We start from the raw sequence: 21,072 nt of genomic DNA, 5'->3' as shown, positions 1-21,072 counted from the left end.
TTTCAATCCATCAAATCTAGCAAATAACCCGCTTAAGGATGGCAACTCAGGGGATTCTGGGAACGGTTAATCCTGAAGGAACATAAACCCAAGGGTGGGAAAGGGAATAAGACTGAAAGAAGATAAACCGTACCCAAAAGAGCTAATGGTTCGTGTTTATATGTTGGGAGCTGAACAGAAACCCGGAAACACTTGCAGCAAACATTAATTTTAAAAGTTCCTTAGGGGTTAGGGGAGCAGCTCAGTGGTAGAGTGAATGCTTAGCAGTCAGGAGGGCCTGGGTTTAATCCAGCACAGAAAGAGAGAGAGAAAGAAAAATCCCTTAAAAAAACCCAAGAACAAACAGGGCAGGTGGCACATGCGTGTAGTCCAGACAGTCAGAAGGCTGAGGCAGAAGGATCGCAAGTTTAAGCAACTTAGTGAGATCCTGTCTCAAAAAGAAAAGAAAAAGAAAAAAAAGAAGGAAGAAAAGACTGGGGATATAGCTCAGTGGGTTCAGTTCCCAGTACCATGGGAGAAAAAAAGGAAGGAAAGAAGGGAGGGAGGAAGGGAGGGAGGAAGGGAGGAAAGGGGGGAGGGAAGGAGGGAGGGAGGAAGAGGTGGGCAAAAGTTTCTCATCAACATAATTCTCCCTACTCGGCTATGCAGTCAGCCCTATGATTGGGGTTATCACCTTTACAGTTGGTAATTGACACACAACAGAAGTCAAATAACTGGATCAAGGTCACACGGCTAGTGAATAAGCACTGAGTTCAGCACCTGAGGACATGGTTTTTAACCATTACTCTACAGTCGGATACAAAGTGAAAAATACCACTTTATCTCACTGGGAGTTAAAGTCTAAAGGTAAAAGTTATGGCTGCTGCATCAGATCTAGAATATTCTTGACCACAACACTGACTCCACTGCTGCTCTACATATCCTCATTTTAGTTGGTATGATAGGCAGACTAATGTCCTCCTCAAAAGTATCCACAATCTGTTCTCCAGAGCCTGTAACTGTGGTGCTTTACATGATAAACAGGAATTAAGGTTGTAGAGGAACTAAAGTTGCTAACCCGCTGACCTTGATTGGGGAGATTATCCTGGATTACCCATGTGGATCCAGTGAAATTACAAGGACCTTAATAAGTAAAAAAAGAAGAGAGAATCAAAGAGATGGCAGCTTGGGTTGCTGGCTTTGACCTATGGATGGGACATGCAAAGAAGATTCTGCCCTGGAACACTGTCTGTTGATACCTTGATTTTAGCCCAGTGAGACCTTACTTCACACTCCTGATCACTAGATCTTCAAGATAATAATTCGTGTTGTATTGCTTGCAGGCATTTGTTTTTGCAGCAATAGAAAATTAACTAGTTGGGTTGTTTTTCTCAGTTCTACCCTTCAAGAAAACAGTGCCCAGTTTTAAGATTTTTTTTTTTCTGCCTTTACCAAAGGAAACACCTGACCCAGGTTCTAATTCCCCTTTTCCATTCTCACCCTTACCTTCCTCTAGATGTCAATCTGTCAACAGGGGAAATCCTAGAGTATAGACTCAGTAGTGCTACCACTTTGTCACTATGGGATGAAAAGGATATGTTGTTTTTAATAAAAACCTATACAGGTGCTTTTTGACTTTAACAAAGAGTGTACCTCTTACGTATAGTCCAACATGGATTCTCCAGCAAAACGACCCACGGGAGAAAAGCATCAACGGTGGCAACCACCAGGGGTGAGCATCCATAGCAAGTGCTCCCCCACTGAGCTGCATCCCCAGCTGGCAGGCAACATCTATAAGCTCTCCTGGGGGCCTCTCATGACACAGTCAGGTGGAAGGGTAAAGGAATGTTCTCAGCCAAGGGAACTCACTGTTCTCTTTAGTCTGAAGTTTTTGTTTATGACCTTTTTCTAATGTCCGTTCTGTGATAGTCTTGAAATGGTTATCAGGTCCACCAACAAGCTCATTTTGACCTTTATATCATCAGCTAATGGAGGCCATGCCAGGATGGAACTGGTTCCCTTCAGCTAATTAATTAGGAAGCTTTGTTCTTAACAATGTTTACAGAAGGCAGAATTTTCCTGGCATGGGTTCCCCTCAAGTGCTGTTTTGGGTCAGTACTGCCAGAAGTAAGAATTTTGTGATTTTACAAAAGATCAAGACCTCTCCTACCTAAGTCCTTATTGGTTTATGAGATTACAGACTCAGGCCAAGTGGCTGGCATGTGTTCCAGTGCATATCTGAAGACCAGCTTCTACCAGCCAGCTAGTGTCAGGAACTGTTCCTGTTCACTCAACTCCTTGGCTAATCCCCAAAAGCCCGACAGCCCGTCCCCCGTACCAAACACTCATTCGTTCTCTTTTTGGATATATCAGCTTAACGGACACCTCCGGAAACTTTTAATACCCTACCTACTCAATATGTAGTTGGTGTTTCAGGATTTATACTGCAATTATTAAGTCTATATATTTTTGTCTACTGACCCTACCTTATTCCCTTCCATTTGCATGGTCTGAATGTTTTTGCAGCCTCCCCACCCCCTGGAAAAAAGCAATCCATATGTTGAAACCTAATCATCAATGTGATGGCATTAGGATATGGGGCTGTTGAGAGGTGATTAGGTGATTGAGGGAGAACGTTTGTAAATGAGATTAGTGCCTTCATAAAAGAGACCCCAGAGCTGGTGCAAACCTGTGATCCCAGCAGCTTGGGAGGCTGAGGTAAAAGGATCGCAAGTTCAAAGCCAGCCTCAGAAACTTAATGAGGCTCCAAGCAATTTAGCAAGACCTTGTCTCAAATTAAAGAAATAAAAAGGGTTGGGAAACCTGGCTCCAAGGTTAAGCACCCCTGGTTTCAATCCCCTGAACCAATAAATAAATAAATAAATAAATTTTAAAAAAAATAAATAAAAGAAGCTCCAGAGGGCTGCCTTGTACCTTCCATCACGTGAGGACTCCAAGAGAGGGAGTCATCTTTGAGCCAGGGAGTGAGCCCTCATTAGACACTGAACACACCTGTGCTAATTGTGGACATCCCAGCCTCCAAAACTGTTAATAAAAAACCAAGCTACCCAGTTTATGGTATTTTGTTACAGCAGCCTAAATGAATTAATACACCATTAGTGTATTAGTTAATTAATCAACAGGTACATGTTCACATCTACTATTAACTAAGTTATTTGCTCAGCACTGGATTATTGGAGTGGGAAAGAAAAATATAATTTAACTGCTAAGGTTTAAATAAATGTCTCCCTAAACCCTGTCTGTGTTTTAAAGTCTTGGTCTGCAGCCTGTGGTGCTGTTCAGAAGAGGAGGAGATTTTAATTGGTTAGCATAATGGGAGGTTTTCTAGTGTACCCTTGAGGGGACCAGTGGGACTCTTACCCTTTCCTCCCTGTTTTTCACATCTAGGCCATGATGTGAGAGGATTTACTTCACCATGTGCTCCCCACTCTGATGTGATGTGTTCACAGGGCCAAAAGTATAGGTGCCAACCCAAAATGGGTTGAAATCTCAGAAATTATGAGCCAAAATAAGTATTTTCTTTTTTTAAGTTGGTTATTTCAGGTATTTTGTTATAGTAACTAAAAGATGACTAAAACATCAACTAACCACAAAAATAAATATCCATATCAATAAAGACATTGAACTCATACTTTAAGTGACAGGAAAAACAATAAAAGATCCTCTAGAGTACTAAGAAATATATTTAAAAGGTTGAAAAATAGTAGAAAAAAATAGAATAAGCATGATATTATAATTAGATATAACAGGATTGGGACAGGGAATGGTACAATTACATTTGGGAGGAGTATTAAGAAGATGAGTACATAATTATAGCATAAGAAATCCACCAAGTCTTTAATAAATAAAATAGTATTAGATTACCAACCAAAGTATAAAGCAAATATGTATGAGCCCATGTGGATAGAAAAATAAGTGGTTAAATACACAAGGGACACATCCTCCTTCCCTAAGAATTCCAAACAGTTCATGAAGCTATTATACCTTCAAGCAGGTAAAATATAGCTCTCCTTCCTTAAGTGTGGATTGTGCATAGTGACTTCCTTCCAAAATATATAGCATGGAAATGAGGAAAACAGGTAAGCCACCTATACAGAAAGCTGATATACACTACCTCAGCCAGGTGAAGAAGGTCAACATCAACAGTAGTAAGTCATGTTTACAGTATGCTCCCTAAATATAATATGGTAAAAATGGCACTTCACCTCTGTGGTCCTCCTCCCCAAACCCTAGAACCCATTTGAGTCATGAGAAAAACATCAGAGAAATACCATGAGGATACTTGACTAGTATTCTTCAAACCTGTCAAAGTAATACAAAACAAGGGAAATCTGAGACACTGCCATAGCCAAGGGGTGCTCAAGGAGACATGAGGACTGGATGGAATGTGGGATCCTGGAACAGAAGAGGACACCAAGGAAAAATAAGGAAAACCTGAACAAAGTGTACTGTGTACTGTACTAATAAGATACAAACAGCAGGGGAAACTGGGTGTGGGGTATATGCCTGTAATCCCAGCAACTCAAAAGGCTGAAGGAGGAGGATGTCAAGCACAAGGCTAGTCTCAGCAATTTAGTGAGACCCTTTCTCAAAATAAAAAATAAAAGGACTAGGGATATAGCATCCCTGGGTTCAATCACAGTACTGTACACCAACCCCCCCCAAAAAAATTAAAAATGCAAGAAAACACTTGCAGTGCCAGACTTTTTGACAACCCAGGAACAATATGGAAAATGTTACCACAATACTTCCAAATTAAACCCCAAATAAATTAGGATTAGCAGAGGCCATATATTATATATTTATATATTATATATTTACCCAACACTTTAATCCTGCCCATTAATCTATTTATTCTATTTTATCTTATTTTTTGTGGACTGATTGCCTCTTGGTTGTTTCTTGGCTACAACTTCAAACTTAGGGTATATTGTTCCTATTTTGATGCCTAAATAGAAATAAGAGAGTAAAATGATTTTCACTGTTTTTAATTAACACATTTTACACTAAAATCACAATGCTTTTAGATATTTAAACTTTCAGTGGAATACATATCTTGCCCAGTAGTTTTGTTACAGTTCCTCCAGCTTGTGTCTTTGTTGCCTTTCTGCATGGGCACATTTTTTTTTCTTTGCTGTTCAGTGTGATACCAATTGATATTTCAAAATTGCACAAAGGTTTAATTGTGAAACTCTGCCTTCTTGGTTTGGTTTTCTTTATTATAGATCAGCACATGTTCCTTCCTTGAGACAATATGCACCCTCCTTCCCCTCTAATGAGATTGTGGGAAAAGTCATTCTATTGTGTAAGACACTCATCTGGCAGGTTGTTTTAAGTATTATACGTATTATATTACTAGGACTTGAATAGAAACAATAACTCATTTATTAAAAAAAAAAAGGAAAGGAAAAATAGAAAGAACGAAAGACAAAGACTTCATTGCTTAAGGTCTATTGTCTTTTTCCAAAAAAAAAAAAAAAAAAAAAAAAAGTTAACGCGAAGAAAACAAAAGGAAACGTTCCCAGGATTTTAAATCTCATGAGTTCAGAATCTGTGAAAATCCTTTTAAAAACCATCCCGTGAAATTGGCTTTGAGATGTCTCCCCTACTAAGCTACTCGATCATTCGGCTTTTGCATCTTTCTAACTATTGTCCCACTGGACGTCTCCTGAGGACACAGCAGCTGGCCAGAGTCACCAGACCAGACTTCTCTGAAGGTCCATGTGCAGGTGGAGAGGATAAAAGTACTTGTGGCTCAGCAGCCACGAACTTCCCCCACCCCCGCCTCGCACAAGCGCCTTGCATACTGTCCGCCGGGAAGGGACCCCCTAGAAGCCCTGTCCACTCTGCCACTGGCCCCTCCGCCTGTCGGTACTTAAATCGCGGCCGGCGCCTGCCTCCTAGTGATGCCATCTTCCTCGGGCTCTTAGCATCTTAGGAGTAGAGTTTTGCATTCTGATCACGTCCCCGGTGTCTTTGAAAACTTACCCCAACTTTGTAAGACGACGAGAATCTGCTAGTGGACACCCTTAATTTTTTCGAACTACAACTGACGAAATCGGGCGCTATTTACCAGAAACCCCAGCTCTCCGGCTCCCAGTACCTGCACCCGTCCGCCCCCGGCATTTCCCGCTGGTTTAGTGTAAAACCTGATGCCCCTCTACAGACCCCCCACCCCAGCCCAGGGGCGCAGAGGCGCGGTCCGCGAGCGCCGCGTCTGGGCGCTCGAGGTTTGGGGGAGGCTGGTCAAGTAGGAGGCGGTGGATGCGTGGGCGGGTGGAGGTACCCGAGCAACTTACAGCCCAGGGCGACCACCAGGTAGCGCAGCAACAGCAGGAGGAGGCGGTGGCTGCTCCCCCTCGCCATCTTCCCGGGGCCGGAGCTAGCTGCTGGGCGCGGAGGTCCAGGGTCCCAGCGGCAGGAGCGCGGGAGGCGGGCGGGGGCCCCGAACTTCTGGGGCTGCCGAGGAGGAGAGAGTCGCGGAGCCGAGGAAGCGGAGGGCAGGGGCGGGTCCTGAAGGGATGTCAGTTTCTCTTCCCCGGGCGCCTTCTCCGCAGGCTGCCAAGAGGCCGGTCTTCAATCGTCCAGTCCTGGGATGGGGGCTCCGGGCCGTTCTTTTTTTTTTTTTTAAGGAGGGGAGTGGGCTGGAGCCGTGGAAGCGACACAAGGTGTCCGCCGGGTCCTAGTGGTGGTGGTGGTGGGGGGGGGGCAGCAGTAATCTAGCAGCGGAAGGGAAAGCCTTGGCGGGTCGTTCCCCCACCCCCGCGCCGCCGGGATTGATCGGCTTTGTGTCTGGTCCGCGCGGGCTGCCAGCTGTCCCCAGGGCGAGGAGCTCCGGGCAGAAGGCGCGCACAGGGGTGGGGGGCGCGGGTGGGGGGGGGGGGCGGGCTCCGCCTGCCTCGCCCCGATCCCTTTCTTCTGCGCACAAAACTTCTTTTTCGGTTTTTCAGCTTAGGGCTAAGAGCTTGTTGGAAAAAAATTCTGCCGAACGAGCGAAACCGCGAGGGAAGCGCTAGGAGAGGGAGTCCGCGAGCTCCGCCTCGGACTTTAGGGAAAAAAAGAAAAGCAATCACGACGGTGCTGGAAGTCAGGTCTCAGGTTTCAGAATAGCCTTGGCCCCTTCTCAGTGTAAGCGTTTTGCTCCTTCGGGAGTTAAGGTGTGTTTTGTGTTCTTTGCTCTTTCACGTGTCAGAATTGGAAGTTCATCTAACGGTGTGAAATATTTATCATGTTTCTTTCGAGTTACATAACTGCTGCCTGTGGAGTTTTCCACATGTTAAAACTCCGCAGCTGCCTTTTGTCAGGTTTATTTTTGGTCTACTCTGCTTTTAAAAGGGAGACCCATTATGAATGCTCTGTTGCGTGCTTTTGAATTGGCCCGCATTTATGTTGCACATGCTTACAAAGGCTAAACAGGCGGTTTTTATGTTTGCTTCTAGGCACCAAAAATGGTGCCTTCAAGGAATTGGCAGGTCTGGATAAGGACCCTTGCAAGAGAAGAAATTTTTAAACAGAATATTTTTAAAAGGTAGACGAATGCATAAACCTCTGTATAAAAGATAGCTGATTCGGTGGTGAGCGGTTAAAAAATTCAGCCCACTCAGTGGACAAAGGCAACCAGCGTTTAGACAGGCAGAGCTTCAAGGAATGGGGCATCCCTGATGTTGCCTTGGCGACGGTGATGAAGGCTTAGTCCCTATGGGAAGGGAGGAGGTGGCAGAGAAATCAGGGACACAGAAGGGAAAGTCGAAAATGGCAAAAGCTCATACTTCACCCAAGCAAGAAGGAGAACAGGCTCTAGGACAGACTTTTGCCAGCTTTTCTGGGCAGTAACAAGTAATATTTGCTACTTTAAAGTTATTTGCATTCTTTTTTTTCTCATTCTTGCTATAACTGTATGATTTTTAGCCTCCCTAAAGATACATGTACATAAGATATGTGTGTGTGTTTGTGTGTGTGTGTGTGTGTGTGTGTAATTGGCTCATTTATTTTTCCACTCAGCCAAGGCATTTGTCAAATGGCTACAGTGTGTTCAATGCTGGGGGACCATAATGCACAAGACTGAGGCTTCATTGCTAATAAACTCACAGTTCTGATGGGGTGAGGTGGGGAAAGAATCCCATCTAATCCCATCTAAGACCCCTAATACCACAAGTGTTACAGAAGGACAGTAAATAAAAATAACGGTTTTTATTTCACGTTTTCTTGGTGGTTGTGTCTGAAAACATGAGATATCTAATAGCCCGGCAACTTTAAGAGAGTCAGGGTTATCATTTCCACTTGACAGAAGAGAAAATTGGGCTAAGACATGCCAAATGGCTTGCCCAAGGCCAAGGATATGGGGATGGGTCCAGGGCGGGTCCAGAGCTTTCTTCATTAGGCCTTGAAAATGGGTAAAATTTTGAAAGGAAGGAAGTCAGGGATGGGCATTCTAGATAGAGAGTAGGATCAAAATCTAGGAAATATAAAAATTATGGATTATTTATGAAAACCAAATTTCTACAGCACTAGAGTACATGTGGAATTGGGATGAGGGTGGTGGGTGGTAGAAAACAAACAGGAGGTTGAACTATGAGGATTATTCAATGTCATATAACTGACTCTAGATATTATTCTACAGCTTTTTAAAAAAATGGATTGGGTCTTTATTTTCCCACATTTTAATATTGATACATTATAATTGTACATAATGATTGCATTTGCTGTTACATACTCATATTGACACAAAATATAGCAATTTAATTTGGCCAATATCACTCTCCAGCATTCCCCCCTCCCTCCACTACTGACCCTCTATTTTAGGTCCATTTTCTCTACTGGGCTCCCTTTGATTTTTATGAGATCCGGCCCCCAACTTTTTTTTTTCCTTTTTCTCCCTTGGCTTTTGCATATGAGAGAAAACATATGACCCTTGCCCTTCAGACTTGACTTATTTTGCTTAACACGATGATCTCTAATTTCATCCATTTCCCTGCAAATGACATAATTTCATTTCTCTTTATGGCTGAATAAAATTCTGTTGTGAATACATACCACATTTTCTTTATTCATTTATCCATTCATGGAAACCTAGGCTGATTCCATAGTTTGGTTATTGTGAATTTATTCTACAGCTTTTTAGGACAGGATATGAAGAAATCCATATTTTATTTCTTATTAGAGCTTTATTAGAGCTTTATGTACAAGTGTACCTTTCCCCCACAATGCTAGTATTTATTGTTGTTTTTATTCTTGATTATTGCCACTCTAAATGGAGTGACATGAAATCCTAGGGTAGTTTTGATTCACATTTCTCTTATTGCTAAAGATGTTAGACATTTTTTTTCATATATTTGTTGGCCATTTGTGTTTCTTCTCATGAGAAGTTTCTGTTTAGCTCTTTTATTGATTGGACGTGTGTGTGTGTGTGTGTGTGTGTGTGTGTGTGTGTTAAATTTTTGAGTTCTTTGTATATTCTGGATATTAATTCCCTATTGGAGGAATAGCTGTCCAAGATTTTCTCCTGTTCATTAGGATCTCTCTTCACACTCTTATTTTCTTTGCTGTTCAGAAGCTTTTTAGTTTGATGATTCCATTTACTGACTCTTGGTTGCATTTTTTGCAATACCCATCAAAATACTAATGACATTCTTCACAGAATCAGAAAAAAATAATTCTTAAATTCATTGGGAAGAATAAGAGACCCAGAATAGCCAAAACAATACTAAGCAAGAAAAGTGAAGCAGGTGGCATCACAATACCTGATCTGAAATTATATTGCAGAGCTGCAGTAACAAAACAGCATGGTATTGGCATCAAAAATAGACATGAAGACCAAGGGAGCAGAGTAGAAGATGTAGAGAAAAATCCACATACCTATAGCTGTCTGTTGTTTGACAAAAGTGCCACAAATGTATCTTGGAGAAAAGACAGCCTTTTAAACAAATAGTGCTGGGAAAACTGAGTGAAATTAGACTCCTTTCTCTTATGTGCACAAAACTCAAATCTAAATGGATCAAAGACTTAGGAATTAGACCCTAAAGTTTACAAGTGCTAGAAGAAAACATAGGGTCGATGCCGCATTTCTATTCTCTCGACTAAAAGGCTCAGGGGTCACTCTAGTTAAACTGGGCTAACTGGGCTGCACGAAATAACCACACAAGAGACACAAATACCTTTTTCTTTGGGGTTGCTGTGACGGCTCCTCTGACCTTAAGGGTCTGCAGAAAGAGAGAGAGCGAGAGCAAGCGCTGACCCCTTTTATTGAGGAGAAGCTATTCAAATGAGGCCAGGGGTCAGGTTTCAGGGGGCTGAGTCTATCTTCATGATGTCCACTGTCAGCAGATTGACTGACACCTGGGTAGGCCACACCCAAGGGCACAGTAAGAGAAGGCGACACACACAAGGCACTTCCATGGAAGATTCTATCCTAAACAGGGCAAGGGGTTATATTACAAAGGAACAGGTGAGCATAGCTTCACCCATGGGGCTGTAGCAAGACACACCCATTTCTGTGACTGAGCGCCTCAGCACCCAGCTGGGGAGTGTAATTCAGTCACCCGTAAGGTTGGCCTCCCACAGGTCGACATTCTATCATATAGGTGCAGGCACTGACTTCCTTAATGAGAGCCCCAAAGCACAAGAAATGCAATATTCATATTTTAGAATTGTGCTGTGCCATATAGTAGCCTAGAGATTTGAGTCATCATATAAAATTGAATGATTGAAAAAACATCAGCAATAGGATGGTGAAAGGTGTAGCTGTCCTAAACACTACTTTGTTGGGGAATGGTTAAGAGTGGGTTTTACTATGGTTATGCTTATAAGAATCCCTTTCAGGGGATGTGGGCAATCTGTTGGGAAGAATAGGGAGACAATATCACAGAAGTCCGTCTAAACTCTATTCTCTCCAAGAGTATACACCCCCCACCACCTGTCATAATCACTTTTACCTTGACACTATGAATAGGTTTTTTTTCCTGGTAAATGTAAACGGTGATTTAGTATTTTAGGACGTTTCCCAATTTTTAGTCTTTGTACTCTAATTCTGAATTCAAGGTAACATTGAGGAGGTGTGGAGGCACCTTTCCTAAAACCAGCAGTGCAGGAAAGGACTGGGTTTAAACCCAGCGACTTCTCACCACATCTCAGATTTGGTGTTCTGTGTTGGATGGTCATTTTTCCTCATGGGTGTGGAGAGGGTGCTGGGAAGTGTGTTCACATGCTGCAGCTTAGAGAAAGGAGAGAAAAAAATACTTACATTTCTGGAAACACAGAAATGCTCAATTGTCCCATGTAGAAATTTTAAGCTCCCAAGAATAGAATTCAAGGTCTTTATTGAGTTCCTCATTACCTTGTTCCATTACCTCTCACCAGTCTCTCTTCAGCCCATTTTCTGGAACGTGGCTGATTTTAGTATCTCATCCTGATGTGCCCATCCACCCTCATGCTTGTGATACCCTGCTATGGTTTGGATGTTGAACCACCTCCAAAGATCCATAGGTAAATGCTTCTTTGTCCCCGGGGTGGTGGTGGTGGTAGTGGGAAGTTCTGTGGATCTTTAGCAGATGGGGCCTAGTGGAAGGTCCTTAGGTCATTGGGGGCATATCCTCACAGTGGATTGTGGGACCCCAAGTGCTCCCTTGCTCTCCACTCCTGATTCGAGATGTGATCACAAGGTTGCTCCTGACATACACTCCTGCCATGAGCACCGTGAGGCCATATAGCCCAGGCACGGCTATTGAGCACTTTGTCATTTGGATTTTCAGCCTCTGAAACTGTAAGCTAAATAAACCTTTTCTCTCTTTGCAACTCAACTGCCTGGTGTATTTGATGGTAGTAAATGGAGCTGACTGATACATATTTATCCTCCTTTCCAGTCAAACACAGAACCCCAGGTAGCTTTTTTACTCTCCCTAAGTGACACCGTTCAATTTTGTCTCAAGGAGGACTAAGAGAATTAAGAGAGGGAAGACAACTTTACAAGCTTCATTTGGTTCTAATATTTTTTTAATTTTTTTTTAAAGAGAGAGTGAGGAGAGAGAGAATTTTTTTTAATATTTATTTTTTAGTTATCGGCAGACACAACATCTTTGTTTGTATGCGGTGCTGAGGATTGAACCCGGGGCCGCACGCATGCCAGGCGAGCGCGCTACCGCTTGAGCCACATCCCCAGCCCCTAGTTCTAATATTATATGCAGAAACATACTTTCATGTTCTCTGTTCCTAAATTACTTAGCATCACCAAGTGAGTCCTACCTTCCAGTTAAGAGACATTCACTAGCAATCAACAAATAAATCATTACTATTTTCTTTTTAAAAAATGATATTTGTAACCAGACATGGTGGTGCAAAACACCTGTAGTCCCACTACTCAGGAAACTGAGGCAGGAGCATTACAAGTTCAAGGCCAGCCTGGGCAATTTAGTGAGATCCTGTCTCGAAAAGTAAGTAAATAAAAAAGGCTTGAGGATATGATTCAATACTAGAGGGCCTCAGGTTCAGTCCTCAGTATTGCAACAACAACAATTGATGAGGAGATCTCCATTGGGTTGCAGAGAGTTGTGCAGTTTAATTCAACATCACACAGCTGGTGATATAATCCAGATGACAGCATGTTGAAAGGATTTGGAATAGATTCAAATGATTCTTCCATTTGGTCCCTGCTGTACAGAGCACTCTGAAAGATAAGCTGATGGCTTCTTTTGGCTCAGCCGGAAAGGTAGCTATGAATGTTGAAGGATGTTGGCTGTAGAATTCATGACTTTGACAATGCTAAAATCATAACAAGTCCAGAAATTAAAACCTGGAAAATTCCTGTTCGGTGGTATTAAAAAATATTTCAACACTTACACTTGTACAGGTAGAATGATCTGTGTACAGGCCACATATAGAGGCAATGCTTTGATGATCTTATACTTCAAGTTAAGGTCTAAAAATTTCCATCTGTGAAAGTAACAGAAATGGATTCTGAATTGTCTGACCTCAGCTAGGTACAGTGGTGCACACCTGTATCCCAGCTCCTCTGGAGGCTGAGGCAGGGGGATCACAAGTTTGAGGCCAGCCTGGGCAACTTAGCAGATCCTGATTCAAAATAAAAATGTCTGGAGTTGTAGCTCAGTGGTAGAGCACTTGCCTAGCATGTCTGAGGTCCTGGGATCAATCCCTCCCACCAAAAAAAAAAATCATCTGACCCTCAGTTAATTTCCTGTGTCTGGAGAAGCTGATGTCAGATCACCATGTGATACTCAATTTTTGCAATACAGTATGAACCTAGGAAAAAAGATAACAATGAGGATTTTAATTGTTAACATTTATTTAGTGTAATAGACCACACTGTGCTGAGCACTTTACAGGTGTTAACTAGTAAGGAGCTCTGTGCAGAGATACTATTATTGTTTCTATCCTACATATGGAGTAACAAAGGCTTAGAAAAGTCGAATTTCTGACCCAGGATGTGGCAACTAGGAAAATAACTGAGCCGGATTTAAACCTTATCTGACTCCAAGAGCCACGTACTTTACCACTAAGATATCTGAAAAGATGGACCCCAATGCAATGTTTTTCTCCCATCTTACAGGAAGTAGAAAGAGTTATCCTGAATTTTGTCACTGTTTCCATAGTGACAATATCATCTTCTTGTGTTTGGCACTTTTTATAGTCCTTTCACATGCATTTTCTCTTTGGATCTTGGCAACAACCCAATGAAGAAGCTGGATAAAGGAATGGTTGTGCATTTTTGAACACCCTGTGTGTAATAGATGAATAAGCATCTAATATTCAGTAAGTACCTAGTAAACTCCAGATGACAAATCAATAGAGGCATCTTTTTTTTTTTTTCTGTTTAGTCAATACTCAGGATACTCTAAGTAATCATCCTGGATATGACATAGAGATGTGGGAAGCATGTGATTGGAAGTTTGCCTCCCTGGGACTAGGTTATATCTTTGTGGCTCCTCAAGGAGACTCAGAGACATGGTAACCAGCCCATGTTCACAATTCATGACTCCAAGCCATCTGTGTCCACAGACCCTGCTACTCCATATTCACTTGTTTCAGTCAGTGCCCAAGTTCTATTGCCTCCTTAAGACATCTATATTTCTCTAGCTCAGATCTTTCTATTTTCTCTGTTTTTAGAACATCTCTACCTAGATGTGCCACAGAAAATCAATGTCTAAAGTTGAGCTGGATTTTCACCTATGAACCCCATCTCATTGTTCTCCAGTTTTTCCCCTCCTTCCTCTCTACTGCCCTTTCCACCTTCCATTATCCAACATGAAATAAGTAACAACAACAAGCAAGCCACGGGGCTAATGGGGACACAATTATATGCACCAACGGTTAATGTCTCAACTCATGGAGATGTGCATGGAGGAAAAGGACATAAATCAGTAAGCATGACTGCTGGGGAGATATTAAAAATGAATTTGTCAGGTTAGGCAGTTGGGGAGGTTTCTCTGAAATCTAAAGAAAGTAGGAGAGCACAGGTAGAAAGAAAAATCTGTGAACAGGGATCACGATGTGCAAAGACCTGTGACAAGTATTAGAGTGGACAGATGGGGCTGTAGCACAAGTGCCCCTGCTTGAAATCCTTATGACTTCCATCAGCTTTTAGAATAAAAGCAAAGTGCACAACAGGGTTTCATTTTCTTTTCCTTTTTTTTTTTCATCAGCCACAGAACTTTACATATGCTATTCCCTCCTTCTCCTCCTTCCCCTCCTCCTCCTCCTCCTTCTTCTTCTTCTATTGTCTAGATTTCTTGAATATTTGGTAGACATTAAGCTAAGATCTCTTCATATTATCTAATTTAATTTTTATAACAGTCATTAAATAAGGTAAACTATTATTTCAATTTTATAGGTGAGGTAATTGGGACAGTGAAGTTAAGCAACAAGTCAGAGTCAGAGTAACAACAGCCTGTTGGTGCTTGTTATGGATTGAATGTGTCTCTCCAAAATTCGTACGTTGAAACCCTAACCCTCAAGGTGGTGATATTAGGGAGTGGGGCCTTTAGAAGGTAATTACATCATGAGGGCAGAGCTCATATGAATAGGATTAGTGCCTTTTTAAGAAGAGTTGGGAGAGCTGGCTACTTCTCTGTTCCCTCACCCACGTGTGAATGCAGCAATAAGGGCCATGTTTGAGCCAGAAAATGGACCCTTACTAGACACCTAATCCACTAGCTCCTTAACCTCGGATTTCTCATCCTTCAAAGCAGTGAGAAGTGAGTAACTATTTAAGCCATCCTGTCGGTGGCATTCTGAACTGACTCAGGCAGAATGCAGAGGTTTGGAACCACACCTGGCTGACTCAAGGAACTAAACGTGGAGCAAGGTCCAGTAAATTGCCCAGGTCACCCAGCTGGCCAGGACATGGGTGCAACCCCGGGTCCATCTGTCTCTGCCGGCTTTCTTCCACAGGTCTGCCATGTCAGTGCCACTCTTACCACCGACCTTCCAAGTCAGTCTCTCTACTGAAAATCAGCCCTGAGGGCACTACTGTATATTTGTACATCCTATGTATTATTTCCTCAGGATACCTGGTACATGTCTTAGCTTATTTTCTGTTGCAGTAAAGGAGTGCCACGTGAAATTTATAAAGGTTCATTCAGCTTATTGTTAATGGAGGCTGGAAATTTCAGGGTTGAGGGGCCACCTCTGATGAGGGCCTTCCTGCTGGCACTGTGTGTGGTGGATGTGTGTGGTACTGGGGATCAAGCCCACGCTGAGCAAGCACTCTACCACTGAGCTAGAAACAGATTTATAATAGATCCACTCTGGAGATAAACCATTGATCCATTAAACCATTAGTATACTAACACATGAGTAGATGAATCCATTCACAAGGGCATAGCCCTAATGACCTTCTTAGAGTTTCCATCTTGTGAAATTTCATATCGGGGATGCGTCTTCAACCTGTGATCTGGTGAGGACATTCAAACCATAGCAGTAAGATGTTAGGCAGTTCTAGAAGTTCTGGTGCATTACTAATACTTGAGCTTTTAGTAGTGGATTCTGTTACCTCGCCTATTTGCTAGGGGAATATTTATGCTGTGTGTCAACAAAGAAAAACATGACTTTAAAAATATCCTCTTCATTTTCATTAATTTTTCTTGGTATAAACAAAAGAGAAAAAGATGAAACCACTGTATCTCTTTTCCTTGGACCAAGTCCTCTTTTAAAGTACTGAATTTTGTGTGTGATACAACATTAGGCAGATAAATAGGACTACAAGTAGCAGAAAACAGGTGGCTTTTGATTTATTTAGTGTTTACTTTGTATCTTGAGACATTTTTCTTTAATACATCTGTATAAACATTCATTTGTCTTATCAACTTTTTAATGCAATAGAATTTTATGCCTAAAAGAACTTTGCTTACCAATGTGTCAGCTGTGTTCCTGTATCTTCAGAGTTCTTTAGAGAACATGGACACACTTCACCTGTTCTGTGACAGAGAGAGTGGGATGCAGTAGACAAGGAACAGAATGATGTTTTTTTAACTCCCAAAGATTTAGAAATTCCACTGTGTCCTTGAAACTGTCCAATCTTACCAGGTGGATGGTTTTAATCATTCCGAAATGGTTTTTTTTTTTTTTTTTTGATTCTGATGTAAAGTAGCCAACTGGAATATCAGCAGCAGAGTAACATTTGGTTCCAAAACTGATGAACTATTCAATGACTGTTCTGTCCATCATATAAGCCAAGATTTCGCTGTTGTCTGGAGAAGTGAGAAAAAAAAAAGGGGGAGGAGGATATTTTCTCATAAATTTCAAAACCCTTTCATTGTCTCACTTAATTTTACGGCCTGTCTTATTTTTTATGGACATAATACTTTTATGGATTAGATCAGTTTTGAGGAAAAAACTGCTCCAATTCCAGTTTTTTTTTTCACCCCCTGGAAAGGTAATGTTACAAAGAAGACCAGGCTGTTGATTCCTTGTGCTAAGATTCCTCACCCAGACAGGGTTCAAATGTTTCTCTACTGGCCTGGGGAAGTGAAGACTGAAAATATCCTTGGGATAAATGAAGTTTAACAGTAGGATAATTAGGGTTAGAGGCTGTAATGGAAGTCTCCTCTTCACTCCTTCCTAGGATAGGGTGAAACCTCCTGCAATAATGAAAACCAAAGGTGAAGATATACTGCCATCCCAGAAGCAACATTTTTTTTTATCTCAATACACTCTTATATATGCCAGCTAACACTTCTGGGCTTCGATTTCTCACATATTAAAAACGGGACTGAGAAATAGGATTTTGAAAATGTTTTCAAACTGCAAAACAAGACAGATTCTATATTTGAGTTTCAAAATTCAGAAATGAAGGCCAAGAAGTTCTTCTCATAAGAAAAACCATATTATTATGCTGGAAAGTTGTCAATAGGATAAACAGCTTGTACTCTACTACAGATTTTTTTTCTATTTCCTCTTGCCCCCAGCCATCGAAGACACATACACACTTTTTCTGTCTCTTTCTCATGCACCATTTAATGCACTTTTATCCTTGTAAGTCAACAATGTTGGAAGAGAAAGGGATATAGGGAGATAGAAGCTAAAGATTCCTTGATCATGGTATATAAATTGGGATTATAAAACCATCTGTTTCTTCTCTTTTCTGATCATTCTCTTATCATCAATTTTCTTCTCTGTATTCCCTTCCATTCTCTCTGCTTTCAGAAACTACATGTTGGCTGAGAGTCTTAACTGGGAAAAAGTTTCTGGTTTTAGCCAAATCTCTCCATAGCATTTTTCAATGCAGAAAGCTTTGGATTTTGGCCTAACTTGACCACTGTCTTCACCCACAGTTTAAGATTAAAGAGAACTTTGCTTTCTGTTGTCAGGGTCCCTCTGGAAACACCAAGATATAAAGTCTTAGCTGGTACTTGGACCTATTTTAACAAATCCAGGTTCCCCTACCCCCTCTACCTCCTTCTAGTAAAAGAAAAGTTGATGGGAATAATAAAGAGACAAGGACCACCTCAGGACACAAGGGTGAATAACTCAGAACCTACTATCATTAAGATCTTTCCCTAACCCCATCCAGACTCTTTCAACAATGCTGGAATGTGCCCTTCCCCATCTCCTATTTTTATCAGATTGACCATAAAGACCACATGCAGGATTGCGCCATGATGTCTCCAAGGATCTTCCACAAGGATGAAATTCCTTTAAAAAAAATCACCATACTCGTGACCAGAGTAAAAAATGCCAGACACTAGTGGAAAAACACCAGACCTTAGTCCACCCCCGCTGCTCAATAAAAACCAGTGCCTTCCTTTGTTCGGGGGGACCAGCCTGATTTCTCTCTCCATCAGCGCTATTCCCCTTCTCTCCCAGGCGAAGCTCCCTACATTTTCCCAGTTAAAGCCTTGGTAGTATGTTTGTGTTCAAGAGACTCCATTTGGTTTTTACCATCATTGAGTCAGATGTTCCATAATAGAATTATCTAACTTTTTTGGTACGAATGATATCTTTTTTTCACTGCAAAAGTTTTAGTTAAGTAAAACTCATCTTTTATGTAAGAAAATATTGTTTTTTTCCTTATGAATTTCTAGAAGTACTTTATATATTAAAGAGATTAGTCTTTTCTTATATGCGTTAAAAATAAAGAAAAAGAAAATATTGTTTTATAAAATAAGATAGACACTGGCGAATTAGTGTGTATACTATTTGAAATTCATATTAAGATACTTTAGAAAAATAAAGATACAGCAAAATATGGCAAAGTTAACCTAGGCGCCTTGGTTTGTTCAGACTACTAAAACAAAACACCATAAATGGGGTAGCTTATAAACAATGGAATTTTTTTTTTTCATAGTTCTGGAGTCTGGGAAGTCTATAATCAACTAATGGGCAGATTCAGTGTTTGGCAAAAGCCCAACTTTCTGGTTCTTGGAGGCTCCTTCTCATGACAGCCCTGCAGGTAGAAGGGACGAGGTGGCTCTCTGGGTCTTCTTTTACAAGGATACTAATCCTATCCTTGAGGTTGACATAACCATCTTCCAATGGCCCTGCCCCTTAACACTGCCACATTGGGAATAGGTTTCAGCATAATAATTATGGGGGACACAAACATTCATACCATAGCTCTGAAGGTGGGTATATGACATCTATTATTGCAATTTTTTTTCTTTTCTATATGGCTGAAATGTTTCACACATGTAAAAAAATAATTTAAAAATCATCCATCTTCATAAACAAGAAATCAAAGCATATTGAATTATTCTGTACCCTCTTCCCTTAAATGAACTTGCTGGCTCTTCAAAATTGTGAAACTGGCTGGGCATGGTGGCGCATGCCTATAGTCACAGTGGCTCCAGAGGCTGAGGCAGGAGAATCGTGAGTTCGAAGCCAGCCTCAGCAACTTAGTGAGGCCCTAAGCAACTCAGACCCTGTCTCTAAATAAAATTCAAGAAAGGGCTGGGGATATGGCTCACCTGGTATAAAAAAAAAATGTGTAACTGAAATTCTCTAAAGAAGCTGCATCTATGTTAAAACTTTCTGCAGACTGCCTTTGGCTCAGAAGAACATCATGATTGTGGGGAAATGTAATGATGCAGGTGAAAGCCAAAATTATCTTGGGCTATCTTAGGCCCTTTAATAGCCATTTACTTCAACTTTGGTATCTGACCTAACAATTCTCACAATTATTGGTAAACATCTTGGAATATACCCCTAAGCTTAGCAGATCTCCTGCCTCTACTAACCCTGAAGCTAAGAATACTGTGACATAACACCTTGTAAGGGGGTGGGGGTGTGCAGGGCAGACTCTACTTTAAAACTGGAAGATTTAAAGGAAGAACCAGACATTGTCTCTGATCTAACTCCAGTTTGTTTTCTGTCCCAGCTTCCTGCAGGCAATCATCTCATTCTGGGATGGAAATGAACAGAAACTACTCCCCAAGCCCTGGTATCAGTAGGACAATCTGAAACCTATGGAAAGCTTGCTGTTATTTTACCATAGCTGGCCTATCTAACGCCCTTACTAATGTATTTGCCAAATGTATTGATTTATGACTTTGTGCTTTGGCTTTAAGTCATGCAACCTCTTTCCCAGTGCAATGCATCACTCAGGATAACGTGAATCCATGTTCCTGGGCCTTGGTCACCCATATTTTGTGTAAAATAAGCTATTTTCTTAAAAGCAGAGTTGTTAAAGATGGGGGAATGAGGTGGACAACATTACTCTAGGTACGTGTATGTTTGCACGAATGGTGTGACCCTACTTTGTGTACAGAGAAGTGAAAAATTCTGTTCCATTTGTATACAATGAATCAAAGAGCATTCTGCTGTCATGTTTAACTGATTAGAACAAACAAACAAATAAATAAAAGCCAAAAAAGTGGAGTTGTTATTTTAAGTCCATAAAATAGCAAAATAGATAAACTATCTTTACTATGTTCCTGGTTCCATTTATTTACTGGATCTGAGGGGTGTGGATGGGATTTCAAGTTTTGACTCCTATTTAAGAATGTGAAGCCAGGTGCATTGGTGGAGCCTCAGGAGATTGAGGCAGAAGCATCACAAATTTTAAGAACAGATTACACAACTTGTAAGACTGTGTCTCAAAATAACAACAACAACAAAAAAATAAGTAGGGAATGTAGCTCAATGGTAGAGTATACTTAGGTTCAATCCCCAGTATTGGGGGAAAAATGTGAAATTGTGTTTTGTTCTCTGCCTATAATTTATGAACTGTTTAACCTCTGCGTCTCACCTCCCCTCTGTCTTCCAACCTTTTGATCTGAGAGAAATGATCACTACCAAAACAGCTTCAGTTTTACAGAGGCCTTGACTAAAAGTTGGAAGACAAATTAATTGGGGAGAAAAATAGAAACTTCTCTTCTTTTTTTTTTTTTTTCAATCTTGACCTCTACAACTAAATCTAATACCCTTGCTGTTGGGGAGAGAAACACACAAGGAAAGAAGGAAGGATTTTTGAATGTTCTCATATATAGAAATGATAAACGTTTGAGATGATGGATTACAAATATTCTAAGTTGTAATCACACCATATATAAATGTACCGAAGCATCACATTTTATCCCACAAATATGTGCAATTATTAGGCCAATTTAAAATAAGTTAAAAAATAAG

The 21,072-nt window shown here is 41.1% G+C and overlaps 1 protein-coding gene across 2 annotated transcripts in view; it reads right to left on the bottom strand.

Moving 5' to 3' along the window:
• Positions 1 to 7,161, bottom strand: part of JAM2 (junctional adhesion molecule 2) — a 52,553-nt gene extending 45,392 nt beyond the window's left edge. Inside the window, exon 1 of one of the 2 annotated variants that reach the window (XM_081302877.1) lies at positions 6,300 to 7,161. In XM_081302877.1, the coding sequence (XP_081159003.1) occupies positions 6,300 to 6,366 (67 nt within the window). In that variant the 5' untranslated portion in view covers positions 6,367 to 7,161. The remainder of the gene's footprint in view (positions 1 to 6,299) is intronic. The other variant, XM_081302876.1, reaches the window with a different exon arrangement.
• Positions 7,162 to 21,072: the final 13,911 nt, after the last annotated feature.

Source organism: Spermophilus citellus, assembly GCF_964194105.1.
Source record: "Spermophilus citellus genome assembly, chromosome: 7".
Classification (NCBI taxonomy): domain Eukaryota; kingdom Metazoa; phylum Chordata; class Mammalia; order Rodentia; family Sciuridae; genus Spermophilus; species Spermophilus citellus.
The sequence above is the reverse complement of the archived record's forward strand: the minus strand, read 5'-3'. Positions and strand labels throughout refer to the sequence as shown.